This window comes from Nipponia nippon, unplaced genomic scaffold (assembly GCF_047370975.1).
Source record: "Nipponia nippon isolate SJK-2023a ecotype South Korea unplaced genomic scaffold, ASM4737097v1 scaffold_17, whole genome shotgun sequence".
NCBI classification, from domain to species: domain Eukaryota; kingdom Metazoa; phylum Chordata; class Aves; order Pelecaniformes; family Threskiornithidae; genus Nipponia; species Nipponia nippon.
In genome coordinates, this window is record NW_028262333.1 from 2,766,646 (window position 1) to 2,780,183 (window position 13,538).

Genomic DNA, 13,538 nt, shown 5'->3' on the forward strand with positions numbered 1-13,538 from the left:
TGGTGGGGTTTTGCATCTAATTCACTTTGCAAATGTCAAAATGGAACATAAATCGCTTAGCAAATTGCCGTATTAGCATTTAAAAAGGCTCTGAAATGGTTTAATTTGTTTAGGGCTGCAGTGTCTTAAAAACAGTTTCTCCCTGACCCCTCCTTTCCATCTGTGGGTTTCTTGGATGCTCTGGTCCCCGGAGAGGCGCTGGGATTTCACGCAGCGTTGGGATGGATGTGCGGTGAGTGGATATTGGAGCGTGAGACGCAGAATTCCCAGCCGGAGGTGCCGGCGTTTCCCTGCCCTGCAGCGGGGACGTGCGATGCGTGTGAGCTGAGCGTAACGGAGTCCGTCTGTCCAGACGGAGAGGGGTCGTTCCTCCTGAGGGCTGTGGGAGCTCCCGCACCGCTGGCACGCTCCGGGAGCATGGCTCGCCTCCGCTGCACGCTCAGCGCTCGCTCCCCAAGCGCTCCAGAGGTGTTTGCCCACACCGGTCAGGGCTAACGCAACACTCTGGATTTCTAATCATTATAAATTATGACCGCTGCAATCAACATCAAGTTTAGTAAAATGCACGGTGCTGAGAAATGATCAGACATGGAGCGCAAAATACCGTCAGCTCCAGACCGCTCGGCTTAAAGCAGGTCAGGTCTCCTGGAAGGCATGAGCAGAGCTGCTCTTTGCTCTCCCCACCGTAATGCCAGGTGGATTTAAACTCGAGATTTCCTCGTCTCTGGAGCACCTACTCAACTGGAACGTGCGCTAAGTGCATTTTGTTTGTCGCTGGTTTCTTTGCCAGAGGCAGCATTTGTCTGGCACATTCCCTGTCCCCAGAGGGAAAACTGCTGTGCCAGGGAGGGAGAAGAAAACAAAATGTACAGTAGTAACTCGCCAAAAAAATGTTTCTTTTTATTAAGCTTCATGGATGTTGATAGCCTGAACGGGTGAAGACTCAGGCCCCCGTTTTAATTTAAGCACGTGGAAAGTCTTGTGTTGTGGGGCACCGATCACGTGCGCTGGTTTTCTCGCACATGGCAGGGTTTGCAGGATCTGGCCTGATTGCTGTGATGGTTTGGGCAGGGAAACAAATCGGCACTCGCTGAATGCTGGGGAGGTGTTTGGTATTGTGGAAACGCTGCGTATGACTGCTGTTCTTTGGGATGGGAGCTGCCTTCGTACACTGGGCTGTCGTGTGCTTTCTATTAAAGGATGCATCCCCCCTCCCCCCGGTCCCTCCTGGCTGTAACATCATAGCGTGACTTTGTCCAAGGACAAAAGATCCCCACGAGCCCTGAGTGCACTGCAGTCTGCCTTCACTTCAACCTCTTTCTTAATTTTTAAAGAAATTTAAAAAAAAAAAAAAATTCCCCAACCTAAAGCTAAGTGCTGATTTAGTAGGACATGTAAAGGAATCTACGGCTGGTAATCGGAACGGTGCAAAAATGCTTCAAATCCTGCTCGGGTAGGGGAGAACCAGCCTGCCCATTAGCAACGAGCTGGGGGAAGGGCGCAGCGACGCGAAGCCTGCTGCTGGGTGGATGCACCTCGATGCGGTCCTGCCGCGATGCGCCGGGCTGAGGCCGGCGCGATCCCAGGCTGCTTCAAGGCAGGCTGTGTTTTGGTGGCAGCTGGTGGGAAGAGGATGGCTTAGAAAATGGGAGCCTGCAACTTCTGAATGCATCTTTATCTGGGGAAACGTCTGTCTCTGAAGCTGGCTGCAGCGGAGGCAGGTTTTGTGCTTGGGCGGCCTTCCTGTTCAAATCGCATCTCTTAAAGCTCTTCTAACCCATCGGAGAGCGAGCCTTTTGGTTCATGCATGAGATGGCGCGTGCAGGATTCTGCCTGAAGGAGGGAGCGGGTTTTGAAGGAAATCTGTCAATTTGTTTCGAGTGAGAAGATGTATTTTTCAGCTCCTGAGAGTGCTGTTGAGTTGTTTTCCAAGCTGCGCTCCGTTCTGCAGGCATTGTATATTTTAAGCGTAGTGAAAGTATTGGATTGAGTCTAAGTAAATAAGTGTTTTCCAAAGTAACTAACGGCTTTGTTTCTAAATAGCCACTATCAGCTTCTGGTTTGCTCTGAGTGAGGAATATTTCGGGAAGACATTTTCTGCTGAAATAGCAGTTACAGCTGTAGGAAACCTGTTTCCCATGCATGACTGACTGAGTGATGCAGTGGAGTGGTGATGTGAGCAGAAGGGGGATGTATGCATGTGAAAGATCCTCCATAATACCACCGAGCAAGTCACATTATCCTCCGCAGAGCTTTCCACCTGCGGCTCGGGGTGAACAACGTGTAGCTCTTTTGCTCGTGGGTAGGTCTCCTGTGGTATTGCAGGTACCTGCATGCCAGAAGGCAGCGAGACGTGCTATTTGGCTAGTAAAAAAGTGTATTAAAGAAGATGCGTTCTTTATCCTGCCTCACTGCTGAGCCTATCTGATATAAAAATGAGCACACTTTAGAAATCTGTCCTTTTCCTCTCTCCTTGAACATGCGTTCTGCAGCTGTAGAGTGTGGTGTTTGAGGAGGGCAAATAAAATGTCCCCTTGCAGTTAACATACCCAGGGAGTCGGAGTTTAGATTGCTGTAGAAACCGTAACTGAAGTTCCTGACTCGGGTTATTTTTTTCATTTTCATTTTTTTTCATTTTTCATCTCCGTCGTTGCCTGCTCCGGTTTTGGTGACACCTTTTCAGGAAAGCTGGGGTTTGGATGTTTTGCTCTGCGTTCCTCCTGGGGTGGTGGGACCCTTGGGCATCTCTCCCAACCTCTTGGGTGTAAGTTGAGTGTTTACGTACACCTGCAGCTGTGACTTGACGTTATCCTTATCCTTCTGCTGTAGAGATGACTGAAGAGGAACAGTTTGCACTGGCCCTGAAAATGAGTGAGCAAGAAGCCAGGCAAGTCAACTGTCAGGAAGAGGAAGAGGAGGAGCTCTTGAGGAAGGCCATCGCTGAGAGCCTTAATGTAAGTGCGCTTCTGTGAAGAGGCTTACTAGGGTTCTTCAGCGACATTGCTTTCTGCGCTCGCTCTGCCACGCTGCGCAAGGGGGGGCCTAGCTATTTCCAGCGCAAGCTGGAACTACAGCAGTCGCGCAGTAGTTGTTTTGTATCGTTCCTCGTGAGAGGCGTAGGAGTCTAACCTCAGCTGTCCCCTCTTTTGGAGTACACAGTTCTGACCTGGGGCGGGGTGTTCTGCAGTCGGGGTGACGGCTGCCTGTTTGCTGGGGGAGGCCTTGCTCTGCTGATAGAGAACGTGCCTCTTGGAGAATCAACCTTTTGTTTTCCAGAGCTGTCAGCCCTCGGACTCCTCTGATGCAACTCCTCAGCTGTCTGCAGAAGCGTTGGGCGCGCGAGGCCAAAGCCAGCCCGCCGAGAAAGAAGGCGCTGAGATCCTGGGAGGTCTGGCGCTTTGCCCTGACACCCCTCGCTCCGAGTGCGGCTCCCACTCGCAGAGCACCAGAGCTGATGGGAACGGACAGATGGATGTCGCCCGGAGCCCCCTGGTAGTGTTGAGGAGGTTAAGCCAGGAAATCGTTGAAAGCTCACTAGTATCCAGCATAATCGTGTCTCCGGGGAAGGGCCAGCCTGTGACAAGGTCAAGTGAAAAGCCTTCCTCGCCAGAAAAAAGTGATTCTAGTAACACGTTACCGAGCGCTCTCAGAGACGACCTCACCTCCTTGAGTCCCACCTTTGGCAGGGTGACTTCAGGCTCCTGGCGACTGACACCTCGGAGGCTGTTCGCAAGCCCCTCCAGCTCTTCTGAAGCTACAGGCCACGAACCAAAAGAGCAGCCCCTGCCCTGCACTGGCCATTCTGCGGGAGAAGCTGGTGCCGGGAGCTCAGCCACGCTCTGGAAGAGCTGGACCACGGACCGGTGCAGCAGCCCCAGGAGGAGCGGTGGAGGAGCAGGTACCACGCACACCTCGCAGCCCGGGCACACCGCCAAAGGCTGTGTTTCCGCAGAGCAAGCAGAGCAGAACGAGGTGCCCGACGGTACCCCTGCGCTTTGCGTGCTGAATGCGGCGGAGGAGAAGCACAAGCAGGAGGAGGCGAGAGACACAGTGCACTATTACTGGGGCATCCCCTTCTGCCCCAAAGGCGTGGACCCCAACCAGTACACCAAAGTCATCTTGTGTCAGCTGGAGGTTTACCAGAAGAGCCTGAAGCAGGCTCAGAGGCAGCTATTGCATAAGAAGGAGTTTGGTAACCCAGTTGTGCCCAGTTCTTCCTTGAGCCAAAACGAGCTTGGGAAAGGAGAGCAGTTAAGCAGGGAGAACGGGGTTGCCGATGATACAGAAGATGGAGACCCAGACGGGCAGAAGGAGTCTGAGAGCATCACCTGGCTCCTCCCTTCAAAGAGGAGGGAGGCAGAGAGTCCAGGGCACAGCATGGAAGAAGAGAAGAACTCCAGTTCTGATGATGAACCGACCACCAGCTACTGCCAGGTAAGAGCTTTACCCCCGAGCGGAGGTTGAACAGTCCTGCTCTTCTCTCCATTTTACGGTTCAGTCCCTTCTGCAAAGCAGGCACTGCTGTTTAATGCTCCTGTTAAATTTAGGGACTTCCTCCCCTAACCACGGAGCTTACTGTGAAAGGGAGAGGAAAAACGTACGGGCTGATACGCAGCTCACAAATGGTAGGGACCGCCATGCAGCCTGGCGGTCGTCCATTAATGCACCACTGAGATAAAGACTTCTAGCCGATTTGTCCTTCTCAGAAGGGTGTAGCCTGGCAGCGTGGCAGTGGAACGAGCACAGAGATGATGCCGACCCCTGCCAGCTCTGCCAAACCAGCTTATAAACCCGCGGCCGTGTGGGCAGCTCTGCATTTTCCTTCGCAGACAGCAATGTGGCTTTTGTCCTTGCAGTGCAGCCTTTCCTTTTTGCACCTACACGCTCGTCTGCGTCCGTACACGCTTCACCCTTGCAAGTGCTCTTTTTCCCTCGTGGTCCTGCGGTTCTGGCCGGGAGAGGCTCTGCGTGCTCGCAGGCATCTTCTGCCTGCCCGGGGGTAATCTGTCATCACGGCGGTGCTCCTCGTCCTTGTTCTGATGGCTGGGCACCTTCTCTCCGGCTTGCTTGTTGGGTCTGCTAGACACTAGGTGTCAGCCTCTGTCTCTGTCAGGGCTCTCTTGCTGGAGCGGAAGGCAGCTTTCTGTCACTGCTAAGTTTAAACAGATTGCTAGTCAGATGAAGTATTTATTACTGCTGTATTTTAGGTTTGTGTCAGCCTTTTCCAACCCTCATTTTTCATAATGACTTCACTCCCGGATCATTGTATAACTTTATCTTCTCTATGACTGAAGCCTCGGCTCTGTTGTTCCTGTTTTCAAGTGTATTTGATCATTTACCCTGGTGTTAGAAAGATACTTAACTTGTTTTGTGATATTTATATTCTGTCTTGTAATATTGAACACTTAGGAAAACCGTCATGTCTGCATTTTCTGGTTGCAGAAAAAGTGCAGAGCAGCTCGTGCCGAAATGTGACTTTTCGTGACAGTGCTTTGGCTTGGGTTTAGCAGATATAGATTTAAACAAGCCTTAGAGGTGACCTGCAGAGGAAAGAAACCGACTTGTGCCCTTTTTCATTTTCTTAGGATAGATACAGAAGAGCTGAAGGGTTCTTAAGGCAAACTGCTTTTTTTTTTTCTTCTGTGTCTTTTCCTTTGGAAATGGAGGTGTCATTAATCTGGAAGATTGGGGTGGCCGCAGGTCCATGGAGGCGTACGCTAAAGCCCTTGGAAAGCTACAGCAGCTGGGAAGGGCGTGAACTTTTAATCAGCATTGAAAATTGTGGGGTATTTTTTTTTTTTATATATTATCCGTTTAATGCTAATACCTAATTAATTCTTGGGGAGGAAAGAGGTTTTAGTGGTGCTGAGTGGGAACTTGTAATGTACTCATCCTGACCACAAGAGCTCTCTCAAAGAACCCTAACGTGGATGTCGATGTCGTCCTTCTGATATTTTTAAGGTGAAAAAATAAGGAGGTGGTGGGGGGGGCAGACTTTAAAATTTCAACCCTAGCCCAAAATTTGCCAGTCTTTTATTTATTTGAGAGAAATAAATATTGAGAGAAAAGAATTTCTAAATGCCCTTTCATCTGCCTTATCACTCCCAGCTCGAGAGGTTGCTCCCTTCTCTCGCCTCCCTGTGCAGTCGCACACTGAGGCCAGCGCAGGTGATTTACTCGCGAGATCGATATGTTTGATGTTTGCTTGTGCCTCGTCTCCATCTTTTTTCCTTCTATCAAATACAATTCCACCGGCAGTGACAAAGGAGAGGCCCAGAGCGGTCGTGTCCCCGGTTTGCCGCATCGCTCGGAGACTGCTGCTGCCTGTGCAGCCCCGGGGCTCCCCCAGTGCCACTGGGCTGCTTTGCTGGTGGGAATGGTGGGAGATTTTAGGCTGTGCCGAGGCTGGAAACCATCCATGGAGACTCGAAGCTGTCCTTGAAAAAGCCTCGTGCCGTGGGTTGAAATGAAGGTGCCAGGAGATCTCATAGCCCGTGAACCCGCACTAACGAACTTCAGTGCTCACAGAATCAATGCCTTTCCAATAATATTAGGGGACTCGTGGTCTTTGAAAGATTCAGAGGGAAAAGACCCAATTCTGGAGAGTTAGAGTCTGGTGACCTGAATTAATGCCATACCTTATAGCATAGGTACTAGGAAAAACAGAAACATGGCCCAGTCTTCATGACCAGGGCAGAGGCGTTGTTAAGATATACACGGCTGAGGAAAAAGAGAAATAAAAATAAGGGAGGAGGTGTGGTATTTTATGTTAATGATGAAATAGGCTGTGAAGAAATAAAGAACAGTGTAGATAAAACAGAATATTTGGGGTTTGGAGTCACTTTAGGGAAATCTGGCAGGAGGCTTTGTTTTGGGGCTTGCTGGGGAAGTACATCAGCCATCCGGGAGTGGAGCTGATCGGAGTTGAAACCTACGGTGGAAATCAAACTCGGAGAGTTTAATAGACTCAAGGAAGGGGGAGGAAAACCCTCTGGATTTCTTTGAGAACTAGCATGAGAAATCGCGGGCCTGACAGCAAGGACGGCTAATAAACCGTTGTAATTCCTCCTGATTAGAGAATGGCAAGTGTAACGCGTACACTGAAGAAGAAGAAAGGGATCTGGGTAATGACTGGCATGTTAGCCTGACCTCGGCAGTGCACAAGGCTTTTGAACAAATTTTAAAGGAAAGAATAAGTGGAGTCGTAGAGCTAAATGAAAAATGGGATAAAATGCACACAGATTTACCAGCTGTACATTGTGCAGGTTAATCTGTTCCCTCTCTTTGATGGGACAACTGATTTCCCAGTCAAGAAAAATGCAACAGATCTTATCTGTACGAAATTTCAGAAAAGAACTTCTCGTGGTCAAACATCAGCTGTACCAGTTGATCAGGTCATCCCGGCTCGGGCAAGCAGATTTTTAAACTGGAGTAGGTCAGGGCTGCTGGGGTGCTTGGGGGAGTGCAAGGGGATGCTAAAACCTCGTTTAGCTCGGCACAGATGGAGGTGGAGAAGAGCTGTGGTTGCTGCCTACATCAGGGTAGATGCTAGGAACAGGCAGAGGGTGTGGAAGGTGATGGACAAGGCTGGCGTGAATGAATGGCTGCGGACTGTCCAGGGACGTGTCTAGGCAGCAAAACGTACTGCCAGGCATTATTGTAGGGAGCTGCTGGAACACCTTACCGAAAGGAATGATGGAGGCAAAAAGCTGACTAGTTCAGGATGGATAGTTAGCCATTTCCAGAAAAAAATACATAACAGTTTGAGTGCAGTGCGATGGACAGAATCTGATGACCCAGCAGATCCCGGTTAGCTGTGTACGTTGTTTTATATAATATCAGAATTTTCCCTTCCAGGCCTCCCAGGTGCTGCCTGCAGAGGACGTGCACGAAGACGGGGAACCCATGCAAATTGCACAGAGGTGAGGAGGGTGATACCAGGGCGTGGGGCCCGCGGGCTCTTTGTGGTGACGTGGGCTCTTCCAGGCTCCTTGGAGCATTTTGGGGCGCAGTCTCATCGGGGCTCGCAGCAGGGCTTGCTGAAAAGGCTGTCCGCAGTCGCTGCTGTTAGGTATCCCTGGAAATACATGGCTTTGGAGCAGCATGGGAGAGAGGTGGGATACAGCTGGGGAGAAGAGATCAGTTACTCTTGTTGCTTTATAAAACGTGCAAGGTGCATCCTAGTACGAGTACAAGGACTTGATCCTTGCCCTCTGAAGCTAATGTGACGTGGTGCAGTGAAGCTGTGGAGATGGGTAGGTGAACCGAAGGTGAGTTACAGCGATGTCGTCGCGTGGTCTGTCTGGGAAGGCGCACAGGCAGCATGGTGGAGGGTTTACTGGATTTCTGTGTGTATTTTTGTGTTCTTGCTGTACTGCTGAAGAGGAAAGAAGGGAGGAGGAAGCCAGACGGCACTGCCTATCAGCCAAAGATAGAGTGCAGTGCTCCAGAAAAGCCACTTCAGCAGATGACAGGTGTGGGACAAGTCAACATGATTTTCTTCAGATTTAAGCCTACTCCTCTTTTCCTTTTATTTTTTTTTTCTTCTCCGTCCTGTGAGATGCAATTCTGCAGTGAAGGCTCTGGGAGAAGAAGGGCAAAATGGGAGAGGATTCAAGGAGCAAGTTACAAGAGAGGGCAGATAATGTCATGTTTTTAATTTGCTGGGTTTTATAATTTAAACCTGCTTTGGAACAGAACTGCCAACTTTCCTCTGATCTAACAGCATTTGGCCCGAGCAGTTAATATCAATATGCAGAGTATGAAAATCCCTCTTGCTTGCACCTGTCTAACAAGCTTAAAGCTCGCCTTGGGGAGCAGGAGGAACCCGCGGCTGCCATCGCTGCCGAGCCTGATGAGCCTGTGACAGCCGAGGTCTGAGTTTGCGTGCTTGCGTAGAAGGCACCGAGGTGTGCGCTCTGCAGCGCTGGCCTCCCGCCTGCTTGAGGCAGAGGAGGCCAGGGCTGAATAGGAAAAGCGCGGGACCTCTTTCCCTCGGTGGAGCCGATGGGCTTAGTTTGGGACATTCCACAAGCTGCCCAGGAGCTCCTGGCTGTCCGCCTCGGGGCCGGGATGCACTTGGGTGCTGCGGCCCCTCCTTGAGCAGCTGGCACATCTGCAGCAAGGCAAGAAATGGCTGCGGTCTTTGCAGTTCTGTGCACATTAAGTGTTGCCATCTGGCTCCTGGTAATTTGCCAAGCGCAGTCCTCTCTCGGGTGAGGCGCAGGCACCCCGGCCGGCTGGCCTCAGCAGCGCTTCGTAGGAAAACGCGGCTCTGAGCTGTCTGGAGGTAGCGAAGCAGTTTTGGAAGCGGCGGCGGTGAGAAGAGGCCGCTTTGCTTTTTGCGGGCCGCTCTGCCCGATTGTTTTACGCTTTGTGCGGAGCATGGTAGATTGGGGTTTTAATAAATGATTACAGGCTTTGTTACCAGGAGATAGTTGGTGTAGCAAGAAATGTGGTTTGACTTCAAATTGATTAGCCCATTTTATAAATGTCACAGCCAGTTGTTTTGTGTGAGTTCTTTTGAAGTGAGCCCTGGTGTTAGAGTAAAACACGCTCAGCCTGGATTCATAACAAATGCTTTGAGATGCTTTATTTAGAGGGAAAAGCCACTTGCGATTTCCTATCAGAATTTGGTTATTTATCATAAATCAGCAGTGGCTGTTCTCTCCTCTCTAAGGCCTGTGGTTGAGCTTAATAAATCTTCTATTTGTCAGTATGGGGATTCGTGTTTTTAAAGTGTGTTCTTGCATACTTGATCAGACTAATCAGAAAGCCACGCAAAGCACGGAGTGTGTCAGCATGGGTGCCAGACTTACTCAGCGATGCCTGCCTGTTTCGGAAAGACACTGTGCGGTGTGGGGAGAGGGGGGGAAAAATAAAAAAAGGAGGAATCCGAAGGTCAGAACGAGAGGAGCGGTACCCGGTGCTGCTTGGAGGAACCGCCGCGCTAATGGTGTTAGGACTTCGCTGCAGGGAAGCCTTGCCTTGTCTTGGATCCGTGCTGCTTCTGGCTGCCGCGCACAGCGATTACGGAAGAAAATGAGCAGTGTGAGGAGAGAGGGGGTAATGCAGGATAAAGCAAGGCTGTGTCTCTCCTCTCTGAGGATTTCCTTCCCCAGACAGACAGAAGCACAGTGCTGGTACCTGCACAACTCCCAGTCTTCTAAGAGTAGAAAGAACCAAGAGGGTCCCACAGTTGTGAGCAGGTATTTTTGCTCCCCTGATGTGAGACAGTGACCCTTCATGCCATTTTTGTTCAAGGGCTTCTAGAAGAAAAAAATGTTCCCTTTGGGGTTTTTTGCTTAGGACACCATTTTATACCCATAGTTTGCTGTTACGCTGGTCGTTTCTGGCTGTCAGATATTGACCACTTGGAAATTACGGCATCGTCTGCTGTTCTGAACTGTATGAAACAGGCAGGCGCATGCTGTCACACCTACTGGATGGGAGACTTATATTATATTCATATTTTGAACAGCATCTCCATGTTGACGCCACTTGGCAGTAAAAGGAGCCCAGATATTGCTACCGAAAACTCTGCTGAAGAAGAGATCTCTGTTTGCCCAGGTAAGAGGCACTTGAGAAGGTTCTGAATTTTGCACCGAAAGTTACACACTTATAAAATTCAGAGAAAAGAAGAGAATTTTCAAATTGTTTGAACAAAACGAGTTGGTTTTTTTTTTTTCCCAGCTCTGTTTGTCAGGGCTGAAATTATCCAGGTAATTTTGTTTGATTCCCTGGTTTTGGACCCTTTTCCTCTAAGATGGTTCTGTGACCAGTGATTGCTGGGGACTTGCTGCTGAAGAGACGCCAGGATGTACGTTGGTGTGTAGGGATCGCTCAAAACAAGGTGTCAGGAGTGGTCTCTTCAAGGCAATCAAGACATTTCGGATTTTCCAGTGTCAAGATATATGTAAAGCATGAGAGCTGAAATAATTTTTGTCTTATGTTAATTAAACCTGTTTGGGATCAAGGAGTTTTTGATCCTCGGTCTCTCCTACCACGTTTGAGATTTTCCAGTTCAGGGTTTTAAGTGAAAAAATTAATGAAGAGAGCGCTCCTGTTCACGAGCAGCTGTAGAGAGAGAGGTCGTGGTGGTGCTTGGAGGCATATTTTGTTGCTAAGGAAGACGTGGAGGTCTAAAGAAGGTGCGACTGCGAGGCAGACCGCAGAACAGGAGCTCTGTTCATCTCAGCACGAGGAAGAGCTCTATTTTTGCTTTGTCTCTAGCTCAGCAAGTGTCCCACACGCTCCCCCTGTGTCTAGTCTCACTCCCCATGAAGCCGCAAAGCTGCAGTGGCTTTGTCCTCGCACCACCACGCTGTGACTTTTAACCCCTCATCTGGCTGTGTTGTTGCACGTCGTCTGATAACATTTGTGGCAAGTCTTAAAAAAAAAAAAAAAATGTTTTGAAACTGTGAAAACGCTGTTAAGAAATGGGCTAAGTTACATCAACAAGTGAGGAGAGAGTTTGGGGGCTGCAAACCTGCACTGACACAGAGGTGTTTTTCTGCAGAGACCCAGGAGAGTCCGCTGGAAGCTATTGAGGCGGAGAGGGAAGAGCTCTGCTCGGACAACGGAGATGCACCTATGCAGGTAAAAGAGCCTGAAGTTGGGGAAGGGTCTCGTTTCCAGTCCTGCCTTCTAGACCTTGGTTCAGCTGGGCTGTGCTGTCGTTTCCCCTGGGGTAACTGGGAGCTTGGGCTTCTGCTGTTGGGATCCTTGCAAACACTTCCCACTTTTCTCCACTGCTTCGTAACTCCGGTCCCTTTTGGCTGGGGGCTGCGTGCAGCTGCCACTGGAGCCTTTCAGTCCCGTAGCTGAAGAGTTGTTATCAATACCAGCTCTTTCTTTTATACCACACGCGCTGCTGTGCTGGAGGATGCCATCAGCATGGACGGCAGCGCTGTCGCTTGCCCGTGCTCGGAGGTGTAGTGCTGTGACGGTCAGCGATGCAGAGGGACCCCAGGAGCTGTGAGGGGAGTCCTAGTAAACCTCAGTTGCTCGTGTTGTGACCCGCTTTACTCTGTTAGAGTCCTCTGAACTTTGGTGTTTGTTCTCCACAGACCATCTCCAAGAGGCTGAGAGGGGAGGTTCACCCTGAGAGACTGGGCTAGGATTGAAGTGGTGAGGGCTGGTGGTGGCTTGCAGTCCAAGGAGAGTGACCTGAGCCTGGGAATCTTGATTTCTGTGCAGCAATAGTTAATAGCAATAGTAAGTCAGTGGTGGGGCCATCCTCTTACCTCCCGATGCAGATGTGCGCTGTTGTGCGGCTCCTTTCCCCGTGTTGTCACACCTGCGCGGCAATTGCTTTGCAGCTGTCGCTGTACCGACATCTGACTTCAGTTCCTGCTTCTGATAAAACTCCCTTTGTCTATTAATTTAGAGAGCGATATCAAAGGGGTTGCCAAGTACTCCTCTGGCAGGGTACATGAATACAGAATCGTACAGCTCTTGACAAGAGGATTCATTTGTGGAAAGCTCATTTTGGGAGTCTGCAGCTTGTACAGTGTGTCTGCAGCTCCGCTGTCTCATTGTCACAGGCCTCTTAATAAACCCCCTTCTGCTCTCGTGTGCCTTTCGTTCTGCAGGTATCTCAAAGCGCTGCTCAGTCAATTAGAGACTGCAGCAGGGAGAGGTGGCGGTCCTGTGCTGAGCCGGGTAGCCACGGCCACCGAAGCACGTCCACGACCCGTTTCATAGAATCACAGAATCGTTAAATTTCGTTGTGGCCAGGACACTGCCCTGTCCCGCGTGCTTTGCAGAGGGTGCCCCGGGTCTCGCGCCTCCGCCGAGACGGCACAAGGCGATTGCAGTGTTCGGGAGCGGTGTGGTGAGGCTTCCTAGGGATTGCTCGACAACATTATCGCTGGCAGCAGGTGCTGGTCCGGAGCCCGCAGCCCTCCAGGAAGAGAGCAGAAACAGCTACCATGTGCATCAGCGGTTTGCATGAAGCGAGCGTAGACCGCTGGGACCGACTGCTTCCTAGCAGATGCTGAGCCAGGACACAGGAGTCTTGTTGTTGAGCTCAGCCTCTAGCATCGCTCTTGGCTGGCTGTTGCCTGCAAGTACTATGTCTTGTAGGCAATTTCCCCTGCTAAAGAGGAGAAGCAACAGTCTCTGCCTCTGACAGGGGTGATTGGTTCTGCAGTTGAGGTTTTTCAGGCTGTTACAGCAAGGTTTTGTACAAGCAGTTTTGGGACCGTAGTGCCTTTTGTTACAGAATGTTGCATTTCCATTTAAAATTAGTAATTTACCACCAAATGTAGGCGGGCAGGGTGTGCAGAATCAGTGATCTCCTAAGATTGCTTTAAAAATGGCAGCTAGAAGGAGCAGTGCCTGCTGCTTTTCCCATCATATTTTTTATGTGTGTTGTCTGACGAGGATAACGCGGGTTTGATCTGATCATTCATATTTGACACGTCTTGTTTTTTACGACTCTTCTGCGTGACGCCCCACGGTGAGGACTTCACGAGATGTAGTGACACTGAGATGTGAGAGCAGGGTACGAGTACTGATGCTGTAAGTGATGTACT

At 50.3% G+C, this 13,538-nt stretch overlaps 1 protein-coding gene across 18 annotated transcripts in view; it reads left to right on the forward strand.

Moving 5' to 3' along the window:
* The window catches only part of UIMC1 (ubiquitin interaction motif containing 1), a 39,008-nt gene that overhangs the window by 14,055 nt on the left and 11,415 nt on the right, over positions 1 to 13,538 (forward strand). For 15 of the 18 annotated variants that reach the window (XR_015703867.1, XR_015703866.1, XM_087753812.1 and 12 more), the window contains 5 exons: positions 2,830 to 2,954; positions 3,277 to 4,434; positions 7,843 to 7,922; positions 10,481 to 10,569; positions 11,519 to 11,598. Coding sequence is in view for 16 of the 18 variants with exons in the window: in XM_087753812.1 (XP_087609938.1) it covers positions 2,830 to 2,954; positions 3,277 to 4,434; positions 7,843 to 7,922; positions 10,481 to 10,569; positions 11,519 to 11,598 (1,532 nt within the window). In the remaining 2 variants the exon portion in view is untranslated. Of the gene's footprint in view, positions 1 to 2,829; positions 2,955 to 3,276; positions 4,435 to 7,842; positions 7,923 to 8,375; positions 8,475 to 10,480; positions 10,570 to 11,518; positions 11,599 to 13,538 lie in introns of all 18 variants that reach the window. The other 3 variants (XM_087753816.1, XM_087753826.1, XM_087753829.1) reach the window with 2 other exon arrangements.